Raw genomic sequence first — 25,053 nt, 5'->3', positions numbered from 1 at the left:
TCTATCCTCCAATGTGTATCATATGCAAGTAACGTGACTTAAATTGACGAAAAATTGAATATAATAGCTTCGAATATAATATTAAAGATGTAATAGGTAGATTTTTATAATTCAATGACTGATTTTTTTGAAGAAAAAAAATTATTTAGGGACCTAATTTTCACTTACATAATAATTCAGAGACTAAAATTGGTAGTTCACCCTTTTTTTAATTTTTATTTTCATAGGTATTAGTGAGTTAAATTGGTTATGAGAATTGAACTCACACCAAAGTGCATAAACATTATTGTTTTCCATCACTGCAGCAAATCGCCATCTTCTTCAATTCCATCTTTGATTACCACAATAAGTAGCTAGCCATATGAAAGTAAAGGTTAATTACTCAGGGTAAATAATTAGGGGCTTAATTAGAGAGAAGACTCGTCTATAATTATAAGCTGTTAACATTGTGAAAACTATTTTCCAATACGTTTTATGTAGTGTTAAGTTGAAATATACATAATCAAAGATGTTTATGTACCAACTGGCAGGGACAGAGCACCAGAGCGGCTTGACATGGCCCTTACAACCTACACCATATTGTTAGAGAACAATTCATAAAATAAATAAAATAACAGAAATTGAAATACTAATTCTTTATTAATGAAATATACTTGCAATACAAAATTAAATAACAAAAATAAATACAGAAATTAAATTGATACTAACTTGATTGAATCACAGATAGAGGCTAGCGCAAAAGCTATGTCATTCGAACAGTATTTCTGTCCCACTCTTGTGCTTGTGGTTCTACGACGTCTCTGCTCGACCAGGATACAACTGTCTAATTCTACAACCCGCGCTAGATTATAGAATTTTGGCGAATTGCTTTGAGTGTTTATTCTCTGTAAGGTTTTGTATGGGAGAAATGGGAAAAAGAAAAGATAATATACAATAGAACTAAGACTTCAATTATATAGACTTTTTCATACCGCTTCAAATACATTTTGGATGTATCTAAAACCACACAACTCTTTTTAAACATTTATGTCTATTAATCAAAACGTTTTTAATTAATTTAATTAAAAACTTAATTCAAAATTGAAATTAAAATTAATTAATTTAATTAAAAACTTAATTCAAAATTGAAATTAAAATTAATTACTTAGGCCCCAAGCGCCCTTTGGACTTTGTCTTGATTAATTAATATTAATATTATAGTATAATCATCAAGCTTAATTCACACAATTAATGAAAACCTCAATCCTCATTTCAAATGGTACAATACCTCACTAGTACAAAAACATGTTTGCGCGACGGAAACTTGCGCGACGCAGACAATTGCGTCGCGCAAAGTATGTTTGCGCGACGAAATGCACAAGACGTTGCGCAAGTAGTCTTTGCACGACGGCACTTTGCGCGACGAAGCAGTGAGTCGCGCAAAGATATTTTGCGCGACGAAGGTACAACTACGTCGCGCAAAGCTGTTTTGCGCGACGCACTCCTTCGTCGCGCAAAGTGCCGTCGTGCAAAGACTACTTGCGCAACGTCTTGTGCGTCGCGCAAGAGTTTGGCGCCAAACCACGTTTATTTACCGCTTTTTTCCAACTTTGCGCGACGCCTGCGTTCGTCGCGCAAAGAAAAAATTGATAAGTTTCTATCTATAAATATCAAAAAGTTCAGCCACATATTTGCTATAAATATTGGAATGGCACACTATTACAACCAGTCTTGTAACTAGTTTAGTTCGATATATGAAACAAGAAGGGTAGACAAACAGGACACTCTTCGGAAATTTATGAACAATCCTTTCATCTTTACAGTTTATAACATATCATATCATGCTCTCTATGAAGATTTACTGAATCTATTAATGGTGCAAAGGAGCTTTTAATCCTCATGGATAGGAATTTTTTAAAATTAGCATAAAAAATAAAAGCAAAATTTTAAGGAAGATTGTAAAATTAGTATTTTTTCTTTTCTTTCATTACCTTTTTCTTTTTTAAGTAAGATGTGTTAAGCTCGACTATTGTAGATGACCAATTGGAACTTTTTCACGTCATTGAAATGTTACTCTTTCAAGTAGCGTCATCTCAAATCTTAGCCTCTCCTCTATTTCCTCCCTGAAGAGGTTCTTATTCCATACCTTTGTTTGATCGGCCTTCACAAACCTCCTGACATTCCACTCCAATCACCAAACAGTATTATTGTAATAACGAAAACTTGAATCGGATACACTACTAATTAAGGCAATCTCCAACTATGGAGGGCTACATAGGCCTAAAAAAATTATAATTTTTTAAGGAATAATAACAAACTAAATTTATATATTTTCAAACACAAAATATATTCAACATAAAGTATATAACACAAAATCTTCAAAAACAAAATAAAGTATTTATTTTGTACACTCATAAGCCCAAAAAAAAAAAAAAAAAAAAAAACTTTGCGCGACGTAGGTACATGCGTCGCGCGAAGCTATTTTGCGCAACGCAGGTGCATCTACGTTTTTGAAGATATTTTGCGCGACGGATGTACCTACGTCGCGCAAGTTTTTTTTTTTTTTTTTTTTTTTTTTGGCTTATGAGTACAAAATAAATACTTTATTTTGTTTTTGAAGATTTTGTGTTATATAATTTATGTTGAATTTATTCTGGTATATGAAATCTACTTGCAAATATTTGTTTTAAGTAAGATGTGTTAAGCTCGACTCTTGTAGATAACCAATTGGAACTTTTTCACGTCATCGAAATGTTACTATTTCAAGTAGCATCATCTCAAATCTCTTAGCCTCTCCTCTATTTCCTCCTTCAAGAGGTTCTTATTCCATACCTTTGTTTGACCGGCCTTCACAAACCTCCTGACATTCTACTCCAACCACTATACAGTATTACTAATAACGAAAACTTGAATCGGATACACTACTAATTAAGGCAATCTCCAACTATGGAGTGCTACATAGGCCTAAAAAAAATATAATTTTTTAAGGAATAATAACAAACTAAATTTATATATTTTCAAACACAAAATATATTCAACATAAAGTAAATAACACAAAATCTTCAAAAACAAAATAAAGTATTTATTTTGTACTCATAAGCCCAAAAAAAAAAAAAAAAAAAAAAAACTGTGCGCGACGTAGGTACATGCGTCGCGCGAAGCTATTTTGCGCAACGCAGGTGCATCTACGTTGCGCAAGTTTTTTTTTTTTTTTTGGCTTATGAGTACAAAATAAATACTTTATTTTGTTTTTGAAGATTTTGTGTTATATACTTTATGTTGAATTAGTTTATGGACGATCGAATTAGTTTATTGTATTCATATAGGATTAAGGAGTGTAGCTATAAAAAATCATCAAAATCGGAGTTAAATTAACCGTTAAATCGTGCTTTTTCGTTTATAATCGTCGAAAAGTTTTGTCCCGTTACTTGATCTCTATATGTTTTTTTTTTGAGATTTTTGGCGTACATGATCTCGAAGCATATACAAACAACTTTGACGGTTGGATCATTGAAACTAGTTTCGTACAATGCGTATCACATCAAAACATTAGATTCACTAAATTTGAAGTTTATTTATATTGTCATTAAGTATAACATAAGATATTGTGGTATCCACTTGTGTCAATATTTTAAATTGACGATCGAATTAGTTTATTATATTCATATAGGATTAAGGAGTGTAGCTGTAAAAAATCATCAAAATCGGAGTTAAATTAACCGTTAAATCGTGCTTTTTTGTTTATAATCGTCGAAAACTTTTGTCCCGTTACTTGATCTCTATATGTTTTTTTTTTGCGATTTTTGGCGTACATGATCTCGAAGCATATACAAACAACTTTGACGGTTGGATCGTTGAAACTAGTTTCGTACAATGCGTATCACATCAAAACATTAGATTCACTAAATTTGAAGTTTATTTATATTGTCATTAAGTATAACATAAGATATTGTGGTATCCACTTGTGTCAATATTTTAAATTGACGATCGAATTAGTTTATTGTATTCATATAGGATTAAGGAGTGTAGCTGTAAAAAATCATCAAAATCGGAGTTAAATTAACCGTTAAATCGTGCTTTTTCGTTTATAATCGTCGAAAAGTTTTGTCCCGTTACTTGATCGCTATATGTTTTTTTTTGCGATTTTTGGCGTACATGATCTCGAAGCATATACAAACAACTTTGACGGTTGGATCGTTGAAACTAGTTTCGTACAATGCGTATCACATCAAAACATTAGATTCACTAAATTTGAAGTTTATTTATATTGTCATTAAGTATAACATAAGATATTGTGGTATCCACTTGTGTCAATATTTTAAATTGACGATCGAATTAGTTTATTGTATTCATATAGGATTAAGGAGTGTAGCTGTAAAAAATCATCAAAATCGGAGTTAAATTAACCGTTAAATCGTGCTTTTTCGTTTATAATCGTCAAAAAGTTTTGTCCCGTTACTTGATCTCTATATGTTTTTCTTGTGATTTTTGGCGTACATGATCTCGAAGCATATACAAACAACTTTGACGGTTGGATCGTTGAAACTAGTTTCGTACAATGCGTATCACATCAAAACATTAGATTCACTAAATTTGAAGTTTATTTATATTGTCATTAAGTATAACATAAGATATTGTGGTATCCACTTGTGTCAATATTTTAAATTGACGATCGAATTAGTTTATTGTATTCATATAGGATTAAGGAGTGTAGCTGTAAAAAATCATCAAAATCGGAGTTAAATTAACCGTTAAATCGTGTTTTTTCGTTTATAATCGTCGAAAAGTTTTGTCCCGTTACTTGATCTCTATATGTTTTTTTTTGCAATTTTTGGCGTACATGATCTCGAAGCATATACAAACAACTTTGACGGTTGGATCGTTGAAACTAGTTTCGTACAATGCGTATCACATCAAAACATTAGATTCACTAACATTTGAAGTTTATTTATATTGTCATTAAGTATAACATAAGATATTGTGGTATCCACTTGTGTCAATATTTTAAATTGACGATCGAATTAGTTTATTGTATTCATATAGGATTAAGGAGTGTAGCTGTAAAAAATAATCAAAATCGGAGTTAAATTAACCGTTAAATCGTGTTTTTTCGTTTATATTCGTCGAAAAGTTTTGTCCCGTTACTTGATCTCTATATGTTTGTTTTTTGCGATTTTTGGCTGATGCGATCTCAAAGCATATACAAACAAGTTTGACGGTTGGATCTTTGAAACTAGTTAATTTCATACGATGCTTTTCCCATGAAGTTCAACGGTATATATATTTACTAAGTATATTTTAATTTATTTATTTCGTACTTATAATACTTAAGAAATTGACTGATAAATATGAAAAAAATAATTTATTGTGGGTTTTTGTTAGAAAAATATATTATTGTGGGGGATGTTAAAAAAATTTGAATTTGAAAGGAGGAAAGTCACATTTTCAGTAATTTTTATAATAATTGTTTTTTCCAAATAAATACTTTGCGTGACGCCTTAGTAAGATCGTCGTGCAAAACCACTTTGCGCGACGTCTAATTATACACCTACGTCGCGCAAGGTCTGATAATTTTGGCGGTACAATAATGAAAAATAGGCACTTTTTTTTCAATTTTTCCAAATTTTTTCAGTTTGCCGTTCTTCATCTTTCTCTTGAACACAGAAACCTCCTACTTCTATTCGAACCTAACCCAACCGTCCCTCTTTATCTTCCTCTCTCCTCTTCACAAATCTTGAACCCCAAATCTTTTCTCTTCACAATCTCGAACCCAAACGACAGACCTTCACGCAAATCTCGAAGCCGACGCGAATCAAGTCCCAAAATCAAGGTAAGGGTTTCTAACTTTCGATGGGTTTTTGTTATTTAGGGTTTAGGCTCAAATTGCATGTTGATTTTTGAGTATTTTGATGATGTATGTGTGTTTTGTGATTCTCTTCCTCCGCTGACAAGTTTGTGAAATCGCACGGGTTGGAACGCCGCTATTGGTGTTTAGGGTTTAGGGCCGCTGAGAAGTTGATTCTCTTCCTCCATATAAAGATTATCAGTGATCAATTTCTGTCATGGAAATGTTATAACTGCTACTTTTGTTCATCGATGCACCAAATTGTTTTCAATGTATATTGTGTGTTGATATGCAAATGCTTTGCAAGTGATTTGGCCTCGATCGTTGGGTTTCACATTGTTTTATTTAGTCGGAGGGCTGAATACTGAATCACGGATTCAGCTTGTGCTCCATATCTATCTTTATTTAAGAGAGTAAGGTTTTTAGTTTGCATACAGGGAGCTTTTGTAGTTGAATCTGGAATTTCCCTTGTGTAGCGATAACCCTTTGGTATTATGAGCGAGTGTTCTGATGATTAGAATTGGATCATGTGTTGTAGTTGATTGCATTTGAGTTCTGTAGATTTCATTCTCTCTTTGCACGCCGATATCTTAAGCTGCTCTGTACGAAGTGTATGGTGCTGATTAACGTTGTGTGTTGTCATTTTCGTCTATCCTTAACATACTGCACTTGCGATCCTTGTTACTCGGGCAAGTACCGGAATAAATCTTGCAACCTTTGTGTAGGAATGTCTCTCAAATTGCATTGGATTGGCATCTTGTTCTTGATGAATTCAGGTTTTCTGTTTCTGTTAAAGAGCTTTGAGATTTACAGGCAACTGCGATACAATATTTTGTTTGCAGATTTTATGGTTTCGTTGCGACAGTCCTTCCTGCATGTAACTAATCATTTGCCGGATTTATGTGTTTACCTACTTGCTGGTGGGTTTTAGATCTCTTCGTAAATTTAGAGTAATTTAGGATATCGTTGTACCAAAAAATAAATGTCCTTCCATTCAATCAATCTCTCTCTGTGGTGTTTCGTGTGTGAGGACACATGCTTATTCTCAGTGGTATTCTAATTTGTTTAGTTGGCTATAGAATAAGTTCTTTTTTAATCAATTATCCTGAAATTAACTGTCCAACAAGTGATGTATGAAAAGAATTGGTGTATTATTTTATATGGAATGACATGAAGACTGAATTGGAGTTATGTAATTTGTGATTTTTGTTGTTCGTCTTGCTGAGATTTTTGTTAATTTTGTACCACTCTGTGTTGCAGCGGTATCACGATTGCCACCCAACAGACCCAATTGGCTGTAATTCAATTACTGTTCTTGGAAGGAGGTAAAGCTATTATCTTTTTGTACAAAGTGTTGGTTTTTTTTATTTGGCTGATATATTTTGTGTTTTTATATCTGTTGGTTTAGCCTATGTCGAATTCCGCTATGTCTTAATGTTCACGTATGCCTTATAAGTGGTGATTTGTTCAGTGTGACTGTCTATAACATTACATGGTGTTCACACGCCATCATTTTGTTATTGGTATTGTGTATTCGTTGTTGGGTTTCATTCCGCTTTGATAGTGTTTAATAGATAACACTAAAATTCTGCCAATTATGTTGGTTCACCATAAGTTCTATGCTTTACAATAAACTGAACACTTGCAGTAAAAATGTTGATTATCTTACATAATTGTAGTGGATTCATGGGTATGCATTGTGTGTGTTCAATACAGAGAGTTTGTTTCTTTTTTGTTTTTCTTTGAGGCACAAAAAAGGCAATCTGCTTTGCCTTTTTTTTTCTTTTTTCTTTTCTCTTTCACTTTTTATTGGTTCAAATAATAAAGTTACGATTGAAAATACCTTATTTTGATTATTCTTCATCAAACTTAACCATGTCAACCCCTCTATTGCTTTTACAATATAAGGTACGTTAGTAGAAGGAGTTTTGCCCTCTTTTCTCATTTTTAAACACGTAAGAAGATAATGTCTTTGTGTTTTTTCTTTTTTTCATTAGCTTTGCACTGAATGGTGTATTTTCTTTTTTTTACTTTGTTTTGCACTCAAAGGAAAAGAGTGGCTCAGTGATTTGGTTAGCGTTTGAACGCTTATAGGGATCAAATATAGAGTCAAGGGATTTCAATGCAGTGTTTTGGTTTGCTATTAGGTTTAGTTGAAATAGTATTTCTCTTTATCACTGCTGTTTTCTCATTTAGCTACCAGTCTGTTTCTGTTTATCCCAATTTTAATATGTATTTAGAATTGTTGGATTAAAAGGGGTTTCTGATTTGTTAAAAAACATGAATCAAATGACTCCAATTTGTTAAAGTTTTCTGGTTTTGGTTTCTATTGAAAACATGAAAAACTGAGAGGGAAATTTCGATATAAAGTATTAAGTTTAATTGTGATTTAAATTTTTTTTTATGCTGTTGGTGGATGAACCCATGTGTTGGTCGAATTGATGGATGTAAAAAATAAATATGGCAAGGTGTAAATAGTTGAGGTCATGGCCTACTTAGAAGGGACCTTAGCAAGCCGGTACAAAAATTGGAAGAACAATTTTCACAATCATTTTAAGATATGAGATAATCTGGAGATTGCTCGCTTACATGTTCCAAGCGAATTGAATGACCGGCCAGAGGATTGGGAGTGGTTCTGCAAGCATTTTACGAACCCAGACTTTGTGGTATGTGCATAATATTTTAATAAAAATTTATTATTGTTTTAGTAATTTTTAAAGCTTTTTTTATTAATTTATTTCAAATAGTTGCACTAACATGTATATTGTGTGTTTAACAGAAGAAATCTGTTGCTGGCCAGATAGCTCGAGAGTCAAAGACACTTCTCCACCATTCTGGTTCGAAGCCCTTTTCGTCAGGTAATACTATATTAACTTTGAAATTTTATACAATTTATTTATTATTATTAATAAAATTTTCTTAATGTTTTTTTTCTTCAGGAGGGTTCTAAGTTCCCAGAGATCGACATGTTCAAGGACGTTTACGTTCGACCTGGTAATGAAATCGCTGGGCAGTTTTATGTAAGTATATGTAATTATTATTATTCTTATATGTATGAATCATTCAAATATTATTTATATTTTGTTATTAAACATTATATGTTTTTTCTTTATTATTACAGGATACTATGGTGGAAAAGAGCACTGCTGTTCTCCAAGAAGCAGCATCGCAGCTTCCCCCGGAGACTTCGATCGAGGATGTCATGGTACCAGAGGATGTAGGTTTTCAGATCATGACTGAAGTCCTGGATGAGAACCTTGGTTGTCGTCATGGCCAGGTTGTTCGGGGTATGGGGAAATCACGGGTTCGTGAGACGGGTGCCTCTTTTTCCAGATTGAACACATCATTGATGGATGAAGTGACAACCTTAAGGGGTAAGCTTGCGATCCAGGAAGAGCAGATGAGGGTCCAGGGCGAGCAGATGAAGGAGGAGATGAGGGCCCAGGGCGAGCAGATGGAAGCGCAGCTGAGGGTCCAGAGCGAGGAGGTGAGGACCTATGCTGAAACGGTGAGAGACCTTGTACGAGCCATACAGACGGCCGGCCTACAAGTCTCGCTACCAGCACCTCATCTTGATCCACCTTCGATCTCAGAGCCACCTCACCCTCCCGATACTCAGTAGCTTGATGTTTTAAACCTAGTTCACTTGTACTTTTTTCTTTTTTGTTTGGACATCTTGTATGTATACATTTTTATATATTTTATAATTAAATACTTTTGCTTGGTTAATTAATTATTCTTTACAATATTTATCAAAAATTAAAAAAAAAAAAATTAGTTTTGACCAAAACATTTAGAAAAAAAAAAAAAGGGTTTGCGCGACGTAGGTCGCGTCCCGCAAGGAAACTTTGCACGACATAGGCCCTGAGTTGCGCAAGGCCACTTTGCTCGACGTAGGCCCTGCGTCGTGCAAAGTTGCCTTGCGCGACGCAGGACCTACGTCGAGCAAAGTTGCCTTGCGCAACTCAGGGCCTATGTCGTGCAAAGTTTCCTTGCGGGACGCGACCTACGTCGTGCAAAGTTGCCTTGCGCGACGCAGGACCTACGTCGAGCAAAGTGGCCTTGCGCGACGCAGGACCTACGTCGTGTAAAGTTTCCTTGCGTGACGCAGGTTATACCTTGGTCGAGCAAACTCTAGCGTTACCGACTTGGCGCGACGGGTTTTGCACGACGAAGGTACGTCGTGCAAACCCTTGCGCAACGACTTTGGACTTTGCACGACGAAGGTACCTACGTCGCGCAAAGTGTTTTTTCTACTAGTGCCTGTTCACCGATATGGGTGACTAACCCTAAATAAAGGCCTCTAGGGAACTTGAGTTCCCTGATGTGGGACTAAAGGAGGCACAAAACTCCTACACATATGAGATCTCCCTGAGATGGAAAAGCTCTTGCCTTCTGCCTCCAACGTCGAAAAGAGAAGCCATAGCTGATTGCTTATAGCCTAAGGCGAGGAAGAAAACTTCATGCCTACATATTTAAATATTTTTTTTCTCTTTTTAAATTGATTTAAATACAACCACTACTCCTAAGGAAAGAAAATTCTAAATATAACATTCACCAAATTTTTGGTTTGTAACCTTTTCCTATAGGGTTCGTGTTCGGCCCGTTCTTCTCGAAGTTCTTGGTTTCGTCATTGCCGGTTAGCTTTTAGTTTGGTTGTCTTTTTTTTTTTTTTTTTTTCTGATGGTGACAAGATTCTTCGTTTGAATCTTGAATCCTATTGTTCAAAAAAAGTTGTTAGGTGATGAATATATATACATAATGGATACTTAAGTAATGGAATAAATTTTTTTTGTCCAATTCGATTATTAGTTCCCATAGTGATAGAAAGGTCGAAAGAAAGATGTTGTGCATAAAAAAAATTAGGTTTTAAATCTATGTGGTGAAGTCTATAAGGATTTAGCTCTAAAATTATAAATTTCGTCAACTCGTTATTAATTGCTAGCATGTGAGCCACACATTTGCTATTAAAACGGAATTCTGCATTAATTGTTAGCATGTGAATCTTACGTGCTAACGATTAACGAAGAGTTGACGGAACTTTTAATTTTGGGTCTAAATTTTAACAGATTTCATTATGGGAATTTAAATCCAATTTGTTTTACGACAAGAACAATCTTCTGACTACCTTATCACTACGGAACTATTATTCTAATTAAGTTTTTTTATGTAATAATTAGGTACTTACAACAACAATAACGTTTCAAATACACCCTAAAAGCAAATCCCAACAAGCCACGTTTCGTTTTCTTTCTTTGCTTTTATACAATCTTAGAAAATTAAAAGGCAAAAGAGTGAAACAAAGTGACGTGTCGAAGACCATAACATAAGCAAGCGTCAAGATTCAAAAGGCTCCTCGAACAAACATGTCGGACTAATACTAAACTTACGTCGTTTCCCATGATGACGTGCATGTGGTGACGTCGTTGCATGTTACGTGTAATCAGAGCGTCACTAGTGGTCATATCATATATTTCTCCAACACGTTCCTTATATTACCCAATATTTCAATGCAAATTCTCAGCCATGCCAGGAATCAAAGCCACTAAACATTCGTTGAATCAATTGTGAAAGTTCCTTGAATTTGACAGCAAGATTCAAGACCCCCAACAAATACCCTAAACCTATAGCTATATATATGCGTGCGTCTGTGTGTGTGTATATATATATTGCTACTTCATCGGATTATATATTGTTCTTCTCCCTAGCTTGTTAACATTATAGTTATATCAGCAATCTGCAGGTTCTTGAATCTTTACATCAACTTATCCGAATCTATAAACATGGATGCTCATACCCTTAACAAGCAAAAGGTACTGAATTTGATCTATAAACGCGATTTTGATTTATGGGTTTAACGGAGGGAATTAAACTCTGAACTTAGCATAATCCTTACGCATTTCTACACGCACTCTCACCACTTTCCTTGGACGTAGCATAATCCTATCTCATTTCTGCATGCACCATCACCGCTTGAGTTAACCCCCACGGACTCTTCATGACCTAGGGTTGAATAATTTATGAGATTGTTTGATGATTTTTCTTTTGTATTATGGTTGATGATCGTGACCAGGTTGTAGACAGTGTTCCAGAAGACTTGCAACGTTTGAGGAAAGAGAATGAAACCCTAAGATTCCTGCTTCAAGTTATGACCGCCAAGTGCTCAACACTTGAGCAGCAGCAACTGCGCCAAATGCATATCCAACAACAACCGTGTGATCATCGACATATCATGACCACGAATATCAACAGTGCGATTATGAGCAAGAGACAGAGAACTGATGAGCATCGCTATCAGTTTCCGGCATCCCACGATAAGACATCACAGTTCCTAGTGAAAACCGATTCTAAAGACAACAGCCTTGTAAGTCAAGTCCTCCCTTATAATGTAGAAAATTAGATATAAACCTAAAAGCATTAGGTTTATTTATTAATATTAATTGTGAATTTAATTGAACGAAATTAATTAGATTGTGAAAGATGGATATCAATGGAGGAAATATGGACAGAAGGTCACCAAAGACAACCCTTCATCCCCTCGAGCTTATTTCAGGTGTTCCTTCGCTCCTCGATGCCCTGTCAAAAAGAAGGTACGTATAAATGAACCATTTGCCCAAAGAAATTAAGTTTTTTTTTATTAATTTGCAAATGAATTCAACTAATATTTTTTCTTTTAGCTAAACTTGTTTATCCTGTGTTTTCCGCTGCCTGAATTTTAGGTACAGAGGTGCATAGAGGATGATTCCATCCTCGTGGCGACATACGAAGGAGAGCACAACCACGACGCCATCAATGATTCTGCACTATTTGGACAATTTTCATGTTCACATAAGAACATAATTGTGCCCGTTAATTTTCCTTCAAGTGGTATCGGGACTAATAATGACGTGATTAATATAAGTCCCTCTCCGCCGGAGCCTGTAACGCTCGATCTCAGTCTCTCGGGATCCAGTAATCAAGAAAATGGAGGATTGGGAAGCCCTCAAAGCATGGTTAGCTCCAGAAGAGTTGAGGATTACGTTGCTTCGTTAACCAAGGATCCTGATTTCACACAAACTTTAGTTGCTGCAGTTGCACGTTCGATTGCAAGACCTGCAAATAGACCAAATTCATAGATTGGAGCGGATAACTCCTTATAGTCAAGATACGTAGGAGAAAGAAATGAAGCAAATTTGTCAAACTTGACGGTCGAAGACGGATAACACATTAAGAAAGCTTATCATTCAAAATTCCCACGAAATGATGAGTTTCCTTCGTGTCTTATCCCCTTCGATCACCACAAAATGAAAAATCATTCACCTTTACTTTTCAACATACATTGTATTTTGTAAGTTATCCGCTGCAATTCAACATAATTATTAGATAAATGAGTAGTATTAATATTCAAAAGCTTGCAATTTAAGTGGTTGAGTATTTATTCATTCATCCGAAATCATGTCTTCAATTCCGCACTTTCCCGAGAGTCTCAAACTTGAACACGTGTGCCCAAAGTGACATGAGAGTGGTTGGTGCTATACGTCATGGAAATTTTGACTAGGGATTTGATTATGTCACATGACTAACCATTTTCACCATGTCATTATCCATTTAGTTGAATAATAATACCAACCCAAAGTTGTAGACAATAAGCACAACTGACTAGAGCTTCAAGACAAAGACCAAAACCTACCAAAAAATCATAGCTCCGGTCTTTGTCCTTTCCTCTATACCAAGAGCCCTTGGGAGGGAGAGCAAATAGTTGGTTTTCTGCATCCCATTAAATTGTCTTTGTCGTATGAGATTTTCTAGGATGTTTCGGTGTATCCTATTCATTGAAATTTTAGTCGTTAAATCTAATGGTAAAAATCCTAACATTATAAGATACGTCAGGGCATATACTACGATGTTCGTCATTCTTATGGCCCATTCTCAAAAAAAATAGATTATATTGCCTTTTTCTATTCCCTTGTATCAAAGATTTACATCCCTACAACTAAAATTAGGGATGGGAAAAGCCGAAAAGGAAACCTAAAAAGCTAGCTACTGTGTATATTTATACAACAAAATTCTTCATTCGTATGGTACAAGTCGCTTGTTGAACCGGACTCCGTATACACTCCAGCATCTCTGCTCCAGAAAACATTAAACTGAATTAACGAAAACAACAAAGAATCACAAGAGACGGATCAGAAGTTCCGAAAACAAAATGAGAGGATGAAATGGGCTTACTACTTAAGGTGACCTCTTCCTTCTGTATACCACCACCGGCTTTACTTTAAAATGAAGACGAAAACGTTCTTCTGCACGTCACCAGAATTGGATGTCTCAGCTGTATTTGTGTTCACGATCCTCTGAACCTTTCGACGAACTTCATCCACGGAGTGAAAAAATATATCCACCGGAGAACAGCTTTGGTTGTGAAAGGGAACAACGGTGATATATATCATTACGACTTAATGCTGGCACTCATACTGATTCTGTATCAAGAGCTCGGAGTCTTTTTTGGAAAGATTTCCCGCTTTCATCTTCCCATTTTCCGCCTCCTTGAGTGCTTTCTTCTTTTCAAATTCAAGCTGCTTACAGTTTTCCTCATGCGCTCGGACAAACAACTTCACAAAGTTGAACAGAGTAGATACAACTGCACGACAAATTTCAAAAATCAATACGAAAATACGATAATGCAGTTAAAGAGTAAATATTGTCCGTGAAATCACATTACTTCATTCTTAGCATCTAGTAAGAGGATCAATAAACAGTTTGCATGTTCCTAAGAATGCGCAACACTCAACGCAGAGGGTATAGACCAAGACTACTTCTGAATCGTCACAGAATATTTATGGATGAAAAGAATTACCCATGGTTCATAGAAAATCAGAAACACAACAAAGTTAGAAAAAATGTACCTTGCTCAAACGGGCAACGAGCAGGATCTTCCCCAAAATAAAGAGCTAATGCATCTGCATTTCTCCCCTGAAGACAACCACGATGAAGGTAAGTTTAACAATGTTTCTCTTAAGATGTCACAAGCAAACCCAACAGCTTAAAAAAATTGAGACATACCACAGTAGAATAAAGTGATGCCAGCGACCTCACTTCGGCTTCAGCATGACCGAGAAACTCCTTTAGCGTCTGAACATTTATCAGTAGATAAATTAAATTAGCATCAAAATAGATATGCCAAAAACAGGATGAAATCACAAGCACATTATGATCTTTGTATAACAACTTGAATGAGAGGCAGTTGTTGAACTTTGCTATTGGTGATCAAGTGTTTATTATGATGGTCTTTAAGTTTTATATGTGAGCCAATTGCGTCATCTAATATAGTTTCTGCAAGCCAAATGTGCCAAATAGTTTATGCATGTCACCTTGCAAAACGTTTCTGACACAGGACCATCATTTTCGGAGGCAGTCAACTCTTGCACAACCTTCTCTAGCCCTTTACTAATGGCTTGCATTTCCTCTGCCAAATATTTCAATTGTACCTACATCGTAATTAAAATTTAGCTCAGTCTGCACCCAATGTATAAAAGTTCACTTTACCTACAAGAATTAGGGGAGAAAAAAAAAAAGGGAGACATAATACCTTTGTTGAAGCCTCCAAACTAACTAGGTCTTTCGGAAAATCAAGAAGTTCTGGCAGCTTCTCTGCAAGCACCTGTGGTTTGTTGGAGAGGAATTTTATAGAATTGTCAAAGTTAAAAATTATACACTAATAGAACAACTCCATCAATAAGATCAGTTTGGGACGTAACCAAATAAACGTTTTCTATATGCTTAAACTTCTCCAGATCAATATGCACCAAGTGAAGGAGAAAAGTTCCACAAAAGATTAAAAGAATGGACTAAAAGGCTTTAAAGAAATCACCTTACAGAGGTAATGCATGAGAGTCATCTTGTTATTACGGGCTCGTGTATCAGTGAGCTTAAGGAGACTATCCAATCGAAATCCAATAGCAGAACCTACAGGTATAATTAAAAAGACTACGAACAAAATTAATCAATGCAAAACAAGGACAAATTAGCTTATTTACAACATTTTGCAACAATTACAAATCTGCCCAACCCTAACTTGCAACTTTGTTTCATTTTTATCACACCATAGTCAATGTATGCAGTGATTCACCATGTGTTCAAACCATATACATCATGATGATGTATTAACACAAAATGGTAACCAACAAAATCCACTCACCTCTTGCAGTCCCATGATTCAAGGCATTACCCAAAGAAAGAATGGTTTGCATGATCCTTTTCAGCTTTTCCGAACTTCTGATCTGATAAGCACGTTAGTGGAAATAGATTAAGAGGTGAACTTATCAATGACAAATGAAAACATAAGTACTCAAAAATGAAAAGTTGCTTGCCTCATCAGCCACTGAATTGACGGTGTTCAAATTCCTTCTGAGGTCGAAAACCTGACAAATTGCAACACCATGGACAAGTGAATAACATGAAGCACAACAGAAACAGAACGCATTGGGAATAATACAGTCCCCTCACCTGGGTATGGAATTGTATTTTAAATGAGAAAACTCTGAGCTTGGGCTCTACCCGTGGAACTTTCATTAGTTCAAGGAAAAACTGTCATAAAATGCACAAAGCAATTAATTAAAGCATAAAATGTAGAGAGAGACACTGGGAGAAGGGAGTTAAGATTCTTATCAATGTGATTTCTCCCAAAGAGTTCGGTACTAAAACAAAACTAAGACTAAATTCAAGAGCATCTAGAGTTATACAGTTGACACCAAAATATATTTTATTCAGCCGAACGGCAAGCAACAAGAAGCTAGCATATAATTAAAATGCGCAGAATTATAAAGTCAGCACTTGCCTTGCTGTCAACAAAATGAATTCTCAATTGAAAAGAAAGGAGAGGTAAGGGAAAGAGGGAAAACGAAAAATCCACTCACCTGTTCACATTTTCCCAAGTTTTCCTTGTCTCCATTGTAACCCTGAGCACCAAAGCATGATTTGTTACTCAGAAAACAGAAGCCTTGTATACTCATTGTAAGCAATTTAAAATAAAAATAACAAGGGAATATTTCTAGAAGCTCTCACAGTGGCATGAAGCAGAAGATTACAACGAGATAAAAGTACCTTGAGTAATTCCATCTCTTCTTTTGTTGGACAAAATTTTATGAGGTTCTCAACCTGATCAATATCTAATGCAGAATCGTCCAAGGCAAGCACTGAACTCTGAAAGATGTCAGTAGGAAAGAAAAGGAACAAATTAGACAAGCTATCGTTAATGTAGGAACTTTTCTGTACCAAGATCATTGCACCCAACATCCAAAAATCAGAACACAAGTTGATATCATGCATCTTTTCAGCAAAGAAACAGCCACTACTTGCTAGTATTTGAAGTTTTGAAATTGTAACTTAATCAGTATTTAACTCCCATTTCTTTGTTTATAGAACCACAGACTAACTCAAACTGTTGAGGATATACAAGAAAACTTGTCCATTTAGGTTTAGCTTACCATCAAATCAGGCAAAGGGATTTTTACTTTAGTAAGCATTATTTCGCAATTATATGCCCGTCTTAGCTCAATCTGCAAGAGCCAGTAAATTTCTCATTAGAATTGAGGTGGCAAAGGAAGACTATATTCAATTAATTCAATACAACAACAAAAAGGTAAAACCAAAAACACGCTAGACAGATCCTCATTTCAAGCCAGTTAACTAGCAATAACACATTTACCAGATTTTTCCAATATGCAAAAAAAGGAGAGCTCGTGCAAGAAATAATAGACTCTATGACCAAGCACAATTGCTATTGGTTCTGTGGAAAAAAAAAAAAGGAGAGTGCTAACTTTATAATTCTGCGCACTTTAATTCATTGCTAGCTTGTTGTTGCTTACCTGACCTAGTATATTGCATACTGATGTATACTGGGTCAGGTAAGCCCACCCTGTATTACAGATCGACACAACTCTAGTTACCCACAAATGAAGTAAAACCAGTATGCAATGCAAATTACCAGCTGAACTTTTTCAGATTTAGGTCCTTTGGCATGGCCACCAGATTTTCCAACTGTATTCCCATTGTCTGAATTTGGAGCAGCCGCAGAAAAAAGACTCTCGAGTTCTTTCATGTCAAACTCTGGAGGCCTGGAGCAGAGCAACAGATTCAGAATAATAGGGAGCCAATTGTATGAATTTATAAAAACTAATAAATTATTTACAAAAATGGCATACTTGGTTGCTTCATCAGCTTTTTGTGCTTCAGCCCATAAGCTTCCGTGCATCGCTCTTGTTAATTTTAGCCAATGATATGGCTTTAGATTGGCCTTTTTAGGTTGAGGCTGATTTCTAGAACTTGGACGCGTTAGGCCCCGTCCCTTCAGACTAAATGGAACACCAGAAGGTGGTCCAGGAATTGAAGGAATATTACCATTACTATCCCTGGAGTTGGATGTGGGGGAACCACCAGATTTTGATACCCCATTGGGAAGAGGAGGAGGTGGTACAGGTGGCACATGTGCAGCATTCTGGGATAAGGACTCCTTCGGTGCCAAAGCTGGAGGAGGGGGCGGTGGTGGTGCAGAAGGTGTTACAGTTGAAGTTGAGGCAGGGCCTAAACGTGGAGGAGGTGGAGGAGGTGGAGTGGGGCTAGACGTGACTGCGGAAGAAGCAGAACCAAGGGGTGGAGGGGGAGGGGGAGCTTCAGTGGAGGGGTTCTTGACTGTGGATGACGGTGGCCTTCCTGAAAATGGAGGTGGAGGAGGGGGAGGTGGGGTTGAAACTGAGATCTTGACAGAGGATGACATTCCCTGGAAGGAAGGGGGAGGTGGAGGGGGAGTGGGGGGTGAGACTGATTTCTTGACAGAGGATGATGTTCCTAGAAAGGATGAAGGAGGGGGAGGAGCAAGGGGAGCTGAACTTGAGTGCTTGAGAGAGGATGATGGAGATTCCTCCAAGGATGAAGGGAGCAGAGGAGGAGGAGGGGGCGATGAAATTAAATTCTTGACAGAGAGAGATGGAGATGACCCTGAAAAAGATGGGGGTGGAGGTGGGGGAGGGGGAGCTGAAATTGAGTTCTTGACAGGGGAAGATGGAGATGCCCCTGAAAAATGAGGAGGTGCAGGGGGAGGGGGAATTGAAACTGAGCCCTTGCTGTCAGAGGATGAAGATGTCACTGACTGACTACGATGTGGAGGTGGAGGTGGAGGTGGAGGGGGAAGAGGAACAGATGCTAACTGACCTTTACCCTGTAATGTAGTTTTAGTGTGCTCGTTAAGCAAAGACTCTGGGGAATTTGAAGTTTGTTGTAGAAGTTCTAGTGGCAGAGGAGAAGGTGGAGTAGCAACAGAAACCTTTTCTACAGTTGCAAGCCCAGAAAACTGCAACGAAGAAGGTGGTGGTGCGGGAAAATACAACTTACCAGGTTGGACAGATTTAGGTAGAGACCGTAGAGTTAAATCAGGAGCTAATGTGGCATGCAATGGGGGAGATACAGTTTCAGGCTGTCGGATTTGGTCTTCCCTATTATATGTAGCATGATCCTGCAACAGAGCTGTAATGCCAAGAGCTGAGGGTGCACTTTGATATCTTGATATCGGCACAGGCGATCCTTGCAAGGAATTACAAAATGAAACTGGTGCAGATAGGGAACCTTGACGTGCTCTCTGAGATATGATTTTAGAATGGGTAGGGTGTAGGAGAGCAGCTTGTAGGTCTTGGGGTTCAATCTTTTTTCTGATTAAACCGCTGTCTAGAGACGGTTGAATGTTGGTGATAGATAGTTTCCCAAGAGCCATATATGGAGGACTCTTGATACTATTTTCTGATGCCCTTGGTTCTGTTTTGCGGCATTCGGGAAGTGATTCTACCAACACGTTGGCTGTCTCTGTAGCATGAGCAGAAGCACTATCATGTCTCCCCTGAGCCATAGATGTGGTACTCTTGATATCAGTTGCTGATGAGTTCACTTCTGATTTATTAACATTTTCTGATGCCTTTGGTTCTGATTTAACTTTTCCATGAAGTGATTCTAACAGTAAGTTGCCTGTCTCTGTGGTATGAGCAGAAGCACCATCATGCGTTCCCTGAGCCACAGATGTGAGACTCCTGACATCATTTTCTATTGATTTATCTTCTGAATGAAGTTTTTCAGGAATTGATTCAAGCGAAAACCTCCCTGTCTCTGTAGTATAACCAGAAGCACTATCATGTTTCCCCTGAGCCATGAATGTGGGACTATTGATATCATTTTCTGATGACTTCACTTCTGATTTAAGTTTTTCAGGAGTTGAGTCCAGCAACAAGCTGCCCGTTTCTACATTATGCAAAGAAGCACTATCCAGTTTATGAAGAACGCCTGACGAGGCAATCTTCTGGAGCACATGCGTTACATCTGCCTTTGGATCTAGCCAATCTACGTTGCTAAAAATCTCCTGAACTTTTGCAAAAGCTTCCACAGGAAGGCCATCTTTCTCCTCCATACCAGGCAAATCAATAGATATAAGAGAAGAAGCAGCATCCATCTCCGAGAAAAGAACCTTCATCCAGATAAAATTATTAACAGTAGTGATAATGACTACCATGTGCTCCTAAACATGAAGTTGAAATTTCACTAAACAAAAAGGAGAACACAAAGGGTAGATGAGTACCTCTGCTCTGAAATTCTTGGGAAATTGATCCTTAACATTCCATAAGATGTCTATGTCCTCACGATTAAGCATCAAAATATTGGACCTTATAAAGGCCGTATTGAACATTATCCGAAACATCATCTCTTCGCGTTCCAGATCACTATCCAGACTAATACACTCTAGAACCACATCACCTTGGATATGGCAATGTATATCAATTTTAACTAGTTCACAATCTGCCTGCACCAAGAAGTTAAGAATTAAAATGAAGTTCAAAGCAAAGCATCAACATATAGATAAAAGAAACCATGACATGCAACTATCCAACTTAAGATAATAGCACATGAGAACAGATTTCCAAAAACTTCCAATAGGGCAGTTAAGAACTTAAGAGTACAGTTGGAAGGGTAACAATCCAAGCACATGAGAACAAATTACCAACAAAAAGCTCTTCCTTGTTCAGGAAGAGAAAAATGCAATCTACAATTACCAAAAGAAAAAACATATAAATGAGAGTAAAATGACTTCAACCACCTGCTTGTAATGTCGTACTAATTTGCTCCTTTTTGGAGTTGAGAACAAAACTTTAGGAGTTCGATCAGCAGCCATAAAAGGGTCCTGTCCATATATTCTAAATATTGGACGGCAACCTCCCTCTCCATCCATATTAGGAATAAATCTAATGATGATGCAGTCCAACGTAAGCGCCCTATCCAGTGGAGGCCATTCTGATCCCACATTTCTTCTTGTTATATACTGCAAATACCTCAGTTGCGAAGGCATGGGATTCAACGGTGACATTAACTGCAAAAGTTCCCTAGGTGCTTGCTTGTAAATCATGTCCAACGTCTTGTGCTCCTCAGTGTACTGCTTCCTGTAAATCAAGAGTGCAGCCAGCATGAATGCCAATACCAACCAACCACCTCGTTCACAATGCATCAAGAGCACATTATGTTGCCCAAGTGAAAGCCAGCTTTCACTTGACCTCAGGAAGTGGTGGATCGCTTCCATTGTGAGTAGTGCGCAACCTTCGTAGTGGCGAGGATAGTCCATTATTGTCATGTCATACTCAGACAATATGCTGCAAAGCAGGCTTTGGTTTTCTCCATCTCGAAAGTTAAAGACCATGAATGACGCATCAGGAAACTGATCACGCAGTTGTCCTGCTATGCCTCCTATGTAGACTTTATATTCATCTTCTTCCAAAACGTCGGTGGTAAAACAGCAATCAAAAACTACACGTGTATAGAAAATAATTACCAACAAGTAAATATACATAATTTAGATTCTTCTGCAGCGTAAGGGCATAACCATACACAGAACACGTGAACAAGCCAGCAAATACAAAACAAATTGTTTCCTTCTGAAACATTCATCAGCGTTCAACTGTTGAAGGATATACATATTAGGAAGTACATAAAGAACACACAAAAATTGATAAATTCCACATTCATGCGTACTTTGTATCTGTGCGAAATTTGTATATCACCACACCAAAATAAAGTTTCACAATAAGTAGCGACTTTAGTTTCTTTTCTTCTTTCAACTTTAGAACACAATAGTTAATTGCCAGATAAAAAATTCTAGGGCTATACGGGAACTTTAAACTTGTCCGGCGTGTGCCCACAAATCAAGCCTAAACCCTATTCCCAGGACATATTAAACAGAGCCTCCCCAATGTCTGTATCGGTCAAACTAATGCAGTTCCATTCATGCAGATTCTGTCCAACTAATGCAGTTCACTTCATTCTTAGGAACGCCAGAAGGCACAGTAAATATGCATCTCCAAATATAGACATCTTCCCAAATTGCAAACAAGCAGCACTTAGTTGAGTTTCTAACAACGCACGAAAAAAAAGGAACAAAAAGAAGGAAAAATACCAGTAACACAACCCACATTCAAGCGATTGCCCAAATTTAACAAACATCATCTTCAATAAACCAAATTTGAAAGAAAATAAAGCCCAGAAAAGCATACCATAAACCCTCTCAGATATCTCCAAAAGCCCATCCGGCGGCTTCCGGTAGAAGAACTTCCTAAACAACGCCATTGTTTCTCAAGATCCAAAAACGATACCTAAAACCCCTCCAATTCAACCCACATTGCTCCGAAACGCAAAACCCATCTCAGCTCGAATGCCCAAATCACAGAATCCCCAGAGGAATTAAATAACCAAGCCCCGCGAGAGAGAGAGAGAGAGAGTGAATGTTGAGGAACCAGAAGGAATGGATTTTGCTGGGTTTCTACGGAAAGTGCTTCTGAGAGACTTAGCTTTCACTTTCAAACTTACACTTTCACACTTATTTGTTGTGTGCATCAGAGGGAGAGAGAGAGGGAGAGATAGAAAGACTTAGCTTTCAATCAACAATGGGGTATCTTCTTCTTCCTACATTGTATCAGAAAAATGTAGAGAGAGAAAGAGGGCCGAAGAGAGGAGAGGAGAGAGAAAGAAGTCGGATATGGCGTTAATTTTTTTTGGTTGAGGAAAGAGGGGGATCTGGGTTTTGTGTCTGTCTCTGTCTCTCTGCGCGTCTGCGTCTAACGGGTTTAGGAGAGAGAAAGGACGCGATTACAAAATAATGATGATTATGACTTGTCTGTCTTTGATTTTTATTTCTTTTTATTTTTAAATATTTATTTTGATTGCTTTGATGGCACATCATCGCACGTGTGTTGTCGACACTAGTCACATTGCTCATCGTTGGTCTCTGAATGGTACTTATCTTTGGATTTGGATCCTTTCATGAGCTAATGGAGATGATCCTCCTCGTCAATTATCTTGGACAGTTGGATTTTTATTCAACGGCTATAATTATTATAACTTTAAGGGGACCCTCTCTGTTTGTAGTTGTTAGATAAAAATCAAACAGTCCACGATGATTGGTCAGGAGGATCCTCTACATTAGGCTCAGAAAATGATCCAAATCTCTTATCTTTGTGCACCAAACTCTCAAGTGTCTCAATGGTAACATTTTCAATTTTTTTTTTGCTTTTGAAAATCCAACGGTCCAAATTATTAATGGTCCTCAAAACGCCACGTGTCCAAGCCGTTGGAAATCAAGGGAAGAGCCCACCAAATCTTAGGAATCCGAAGATCCGGACACTTGAAATTTAATCCAACGGGTACAATTATTATAACTTTTAGAGAGACCCCCTGTTTGTAGCTATTGGATCAAATTTCAAAAACCCGAATCTTCGGATCCCTAGGATTTGGTGGGAGAGATCCGGAGATGATCTATTCACGGAAATCATAAGTGGCATGCTGCAACGAAGCCCACCGCTAAATCAATGTATTAATTTCGAACTCTCCTCCCTCTCCTTAAAAAAATGACAAAAAATTAAGTCATTGAACTTTACTAGCATGCCTCTATTTTATTTTGCTAATGAATGAATATCTTATGTTCCTTGATTATGTAGTAATGCAAAGTACTTATAATCGAGGTGTACATTACATGCAATATAGATGAGCATTATCAATTTGGATTGGTTTATTTTCTTATTTCAAATGACAGAAGATGAAAAAAAATGCTAGCAATCTTCTCATTTGAATCTTCTCGACTTTTATTTTATCTTATAATGTTGTTTGATGATCATAATTATCTATTTTCTAGAACATCATTTAAAGATCATTTATACAAAATATTAACTAAATCATAAATCGTTTAGTCATTTAATTGATATCGAATAAATAGACAAACCATGTTTATCATTAAACACTGAAGTTTTGACAATGCTAATTGAACAATTAAAATGATTCTAAGTTGGTTTGTTTTTTGCTTAATTGATCTTTAAAAGGTTATCTAGAAAGTAGACTGTTTAGATTATCAAGCAGCGTTACAAAATGAGTAAGAAAGCCAAGAAGGTAAAACAATAAGTTATGTTTATGCACAAAATCGGGTTGATCTTGAACCAATGTAAATCCGACCATGAATCACACAAATGCACAAGAACACAAAGATATATTGTGGTTCACCTCAAGTTGAGGCTACGTCCACACTGGTGTTGATTCTGTTTCACTATGTAAATGAATGTTGAATATACATGGAGGCTATAGAGGCAATGTTTGCTCTCTCTACTATTCTATTTGCTCTCCTGTTTCCCCTCTGTCTGTTTTCCTTTTCCTCTCGTCGAGTCTCTCTTTTCTTTTCCTCCTTAAGTGAGTGTGAGGGAACCCTTTTATAAAAATAAGGGTTTCTTCCCCTCTTACATGAATCATGGGCTAAGTAATGAAGCACAAATACTGAGGCCCAAATATATGGTATAACATGAGTACATTATTATTAATGGTTTATCACATGACTATTTCCCATAACTCGTGGCATGGTCTGACCAAATTAGGTATCCTCATTATTTGAATGATAATATATTGTATATTTCACTAGTGACCTACATATTTAGGCAATTACTTATGCAATATTTATTCATGGTCTAGTGATATTGTGATTGCATTTAACTATGTCACTTATGCAACATGTGATTTACCAGACAACTTAATAAATTATTTATTTGTAGTAGGCACATGGTACAATATTTTGCCTGACCAAACTTTGTTAATTTGATTTATTCATTATACATTCATACTTATACTGTCATTTATTGTCAGGAATTATTGAGCAGCTAGCTCTATTGATCAACATTGTCACTGATTAAAGA

General features: G+C 36.8%; 2 protein-coding genes and 1 long non-coding RNA gene across 7 annotated transcripts; 1 reads left to right on the top strand and 2 right to left on the bottom strand.

Annotated features, from left to right (window-relative positions):
• Positions 1-407: 407 nt before the first annotated feature.
• LOC139198429 (uncharacterized) lies at positions 408-10,284 on the bottom strand. The gene is made up of 3 exons (XR_011583901.1): positions 10,088-10,284; positions 709-1,267; positions 408-569 (listed from the first exon to the last, which is right to left on the bottom strand). It is a non-coding gene; the product is annotated as an uncharacterized lncRNA (long non-coding RNA).
• A 1,062-nt stretch (positions 10,285-11,346) lies between these two features.
• On the top strand, positions 11,347-13,226 carry LOC103410585 (probable WRKY transcription factor 40). The gene is made up of 4 exons (XM_008349270.4): positions 11,347-11,637; positions 11,898-12,188; positions 12,295-12,414; positions 12,544-13,226. The coding sequence occupies exons 1-4, from the start codon at positions 11,608-11,610 to the stop codon at positions 12,937-12,939; spliced, it is 837 nt and encodes a 278-aa protein (XP_008347492.3). The 5' UTR covers positions 11,347-11,607; the 3' UTR covers positions 12,940-13,226.
• A 503-nt stretch (positions 13,227-13,729) lies between these two features.
• On the bottom strand, positions 13,730-22,938 carry LOC103421015 (formin-like protein 18). 5 transcript variants are annotated; one of them, XM_070826643.1, is made up of 18 exons: positions 22,378-22,938; positions 20,934-21,634; positions 20,418-20,639; positions 18,004-20,306; positions 17,668-17,916; positions 17,287-17,358; positions 16,904-17,002; positions 16,717-16,758; positions 16,307-16,387; positions 16,171-16,221; positions 15,999-16,080; positions 15,672-15,787; positions 15,390-15,461; positions 15,172-15,288; positions 14,864-14,932; positions 14,707-14,773; positions 14,033-14,441; positions 13,730-13,930 (listed from the first exon to the last, which is right to left on the bottom strand). In XM_070826643.1, the coding sequence occupies exons 1-5, from the start codon at positions 22,448-22,450 to the stop codon at positions 17,745-17,747; spliced, it is 3,471 nt and encodes a 1,156-aa protein (XP_070682744.1). In that variant the 5' UTR covers positions 22,451-22,938; the 3' UTR covers positions 13,730-13,930; positions 14,033-14,441; positions 14,707-14,773; positions 14,864-14,932; positions 15,172-15,288; positions 15,390-15,461; positions 15,672-15,787; positions 15,999-16,080; positions 16,171-16,221; positions 16,307-16,387; positions 16,717-16,758; positions 16,904-17,002; positions 17,287-17,358; positions 17,668-17,744. The 5 variants fall into 5 exon arrangements, with proteins under 5 accessions (XP_070682744.1, XP_070682741.1, XP_008357271.3 ...); XM_070826640.1 differs by having other exon boundaries at positions 17,787-17,916; XM_008359049.4 differs by having other exon boundaries at positions 15,672-15,766; positions 17,787-17,916.
• Between the last annotated feature and the right edge of the window lie 2,115 nt (positions 22,939-25,053).

Source organism: Malus domestica, chromosome 08 (genome assembly GCF_042453785.1).
Source record: "Malus domestica chromosome 08, GDT2T_hap1".
NCBI lineage: Eukaryota > Viridiplantae > Streptophyta > Magnoliopsida > Rosales > Rosaceae > Malus > Malus domestica.
Note: the sequence above shows the minus strand (reverse complement) of the source record. Positions and strands in the feature narration are given on the sequence as shown.

Coding starts and splice junctions, on each gene's coding strand:
- LOC103410585 (XM_008349270.4), top strand. CDS start 11,608: ATGGATGCTCATACCCTTAACAAGCAAAAG. Junction 12,189..12,294: donor ATTCTAAAGACAACAGCCTT/GTAAGTCAAGTC, acceptor GAAATTAATTAG/ATTGTGAAAGATGGATATCA. Junction 12,415..12,543: donor GATGCCCTGTCAAAAAGAAG/GTACGTATAAAT, acceptor CCTGAATTTTAG/GTACAGAGGTGCATAGAGGA.
- LOC103421015 (XM_070826640.1), bottom strand. CDS start 22,450: ATGGCGTTGTTTAGGAAGTTCTTCTACCGGAAGCCGCCGGATGGGCTT. Junction 20,640..20,933: donor TAGTACGACATTACAAGCAG/GTGGTTGAAGTC, acceptor TTCTTGGTGCAG/GCAGATTGTGAACTAGTTAA. Junction 16,759..16,903: donor AAGAGATGGAATTACTCAAG/GTACTTTTATCT, acceptor TTTGGTGCTCAG/GGTTACAATGGAGACAAGGA.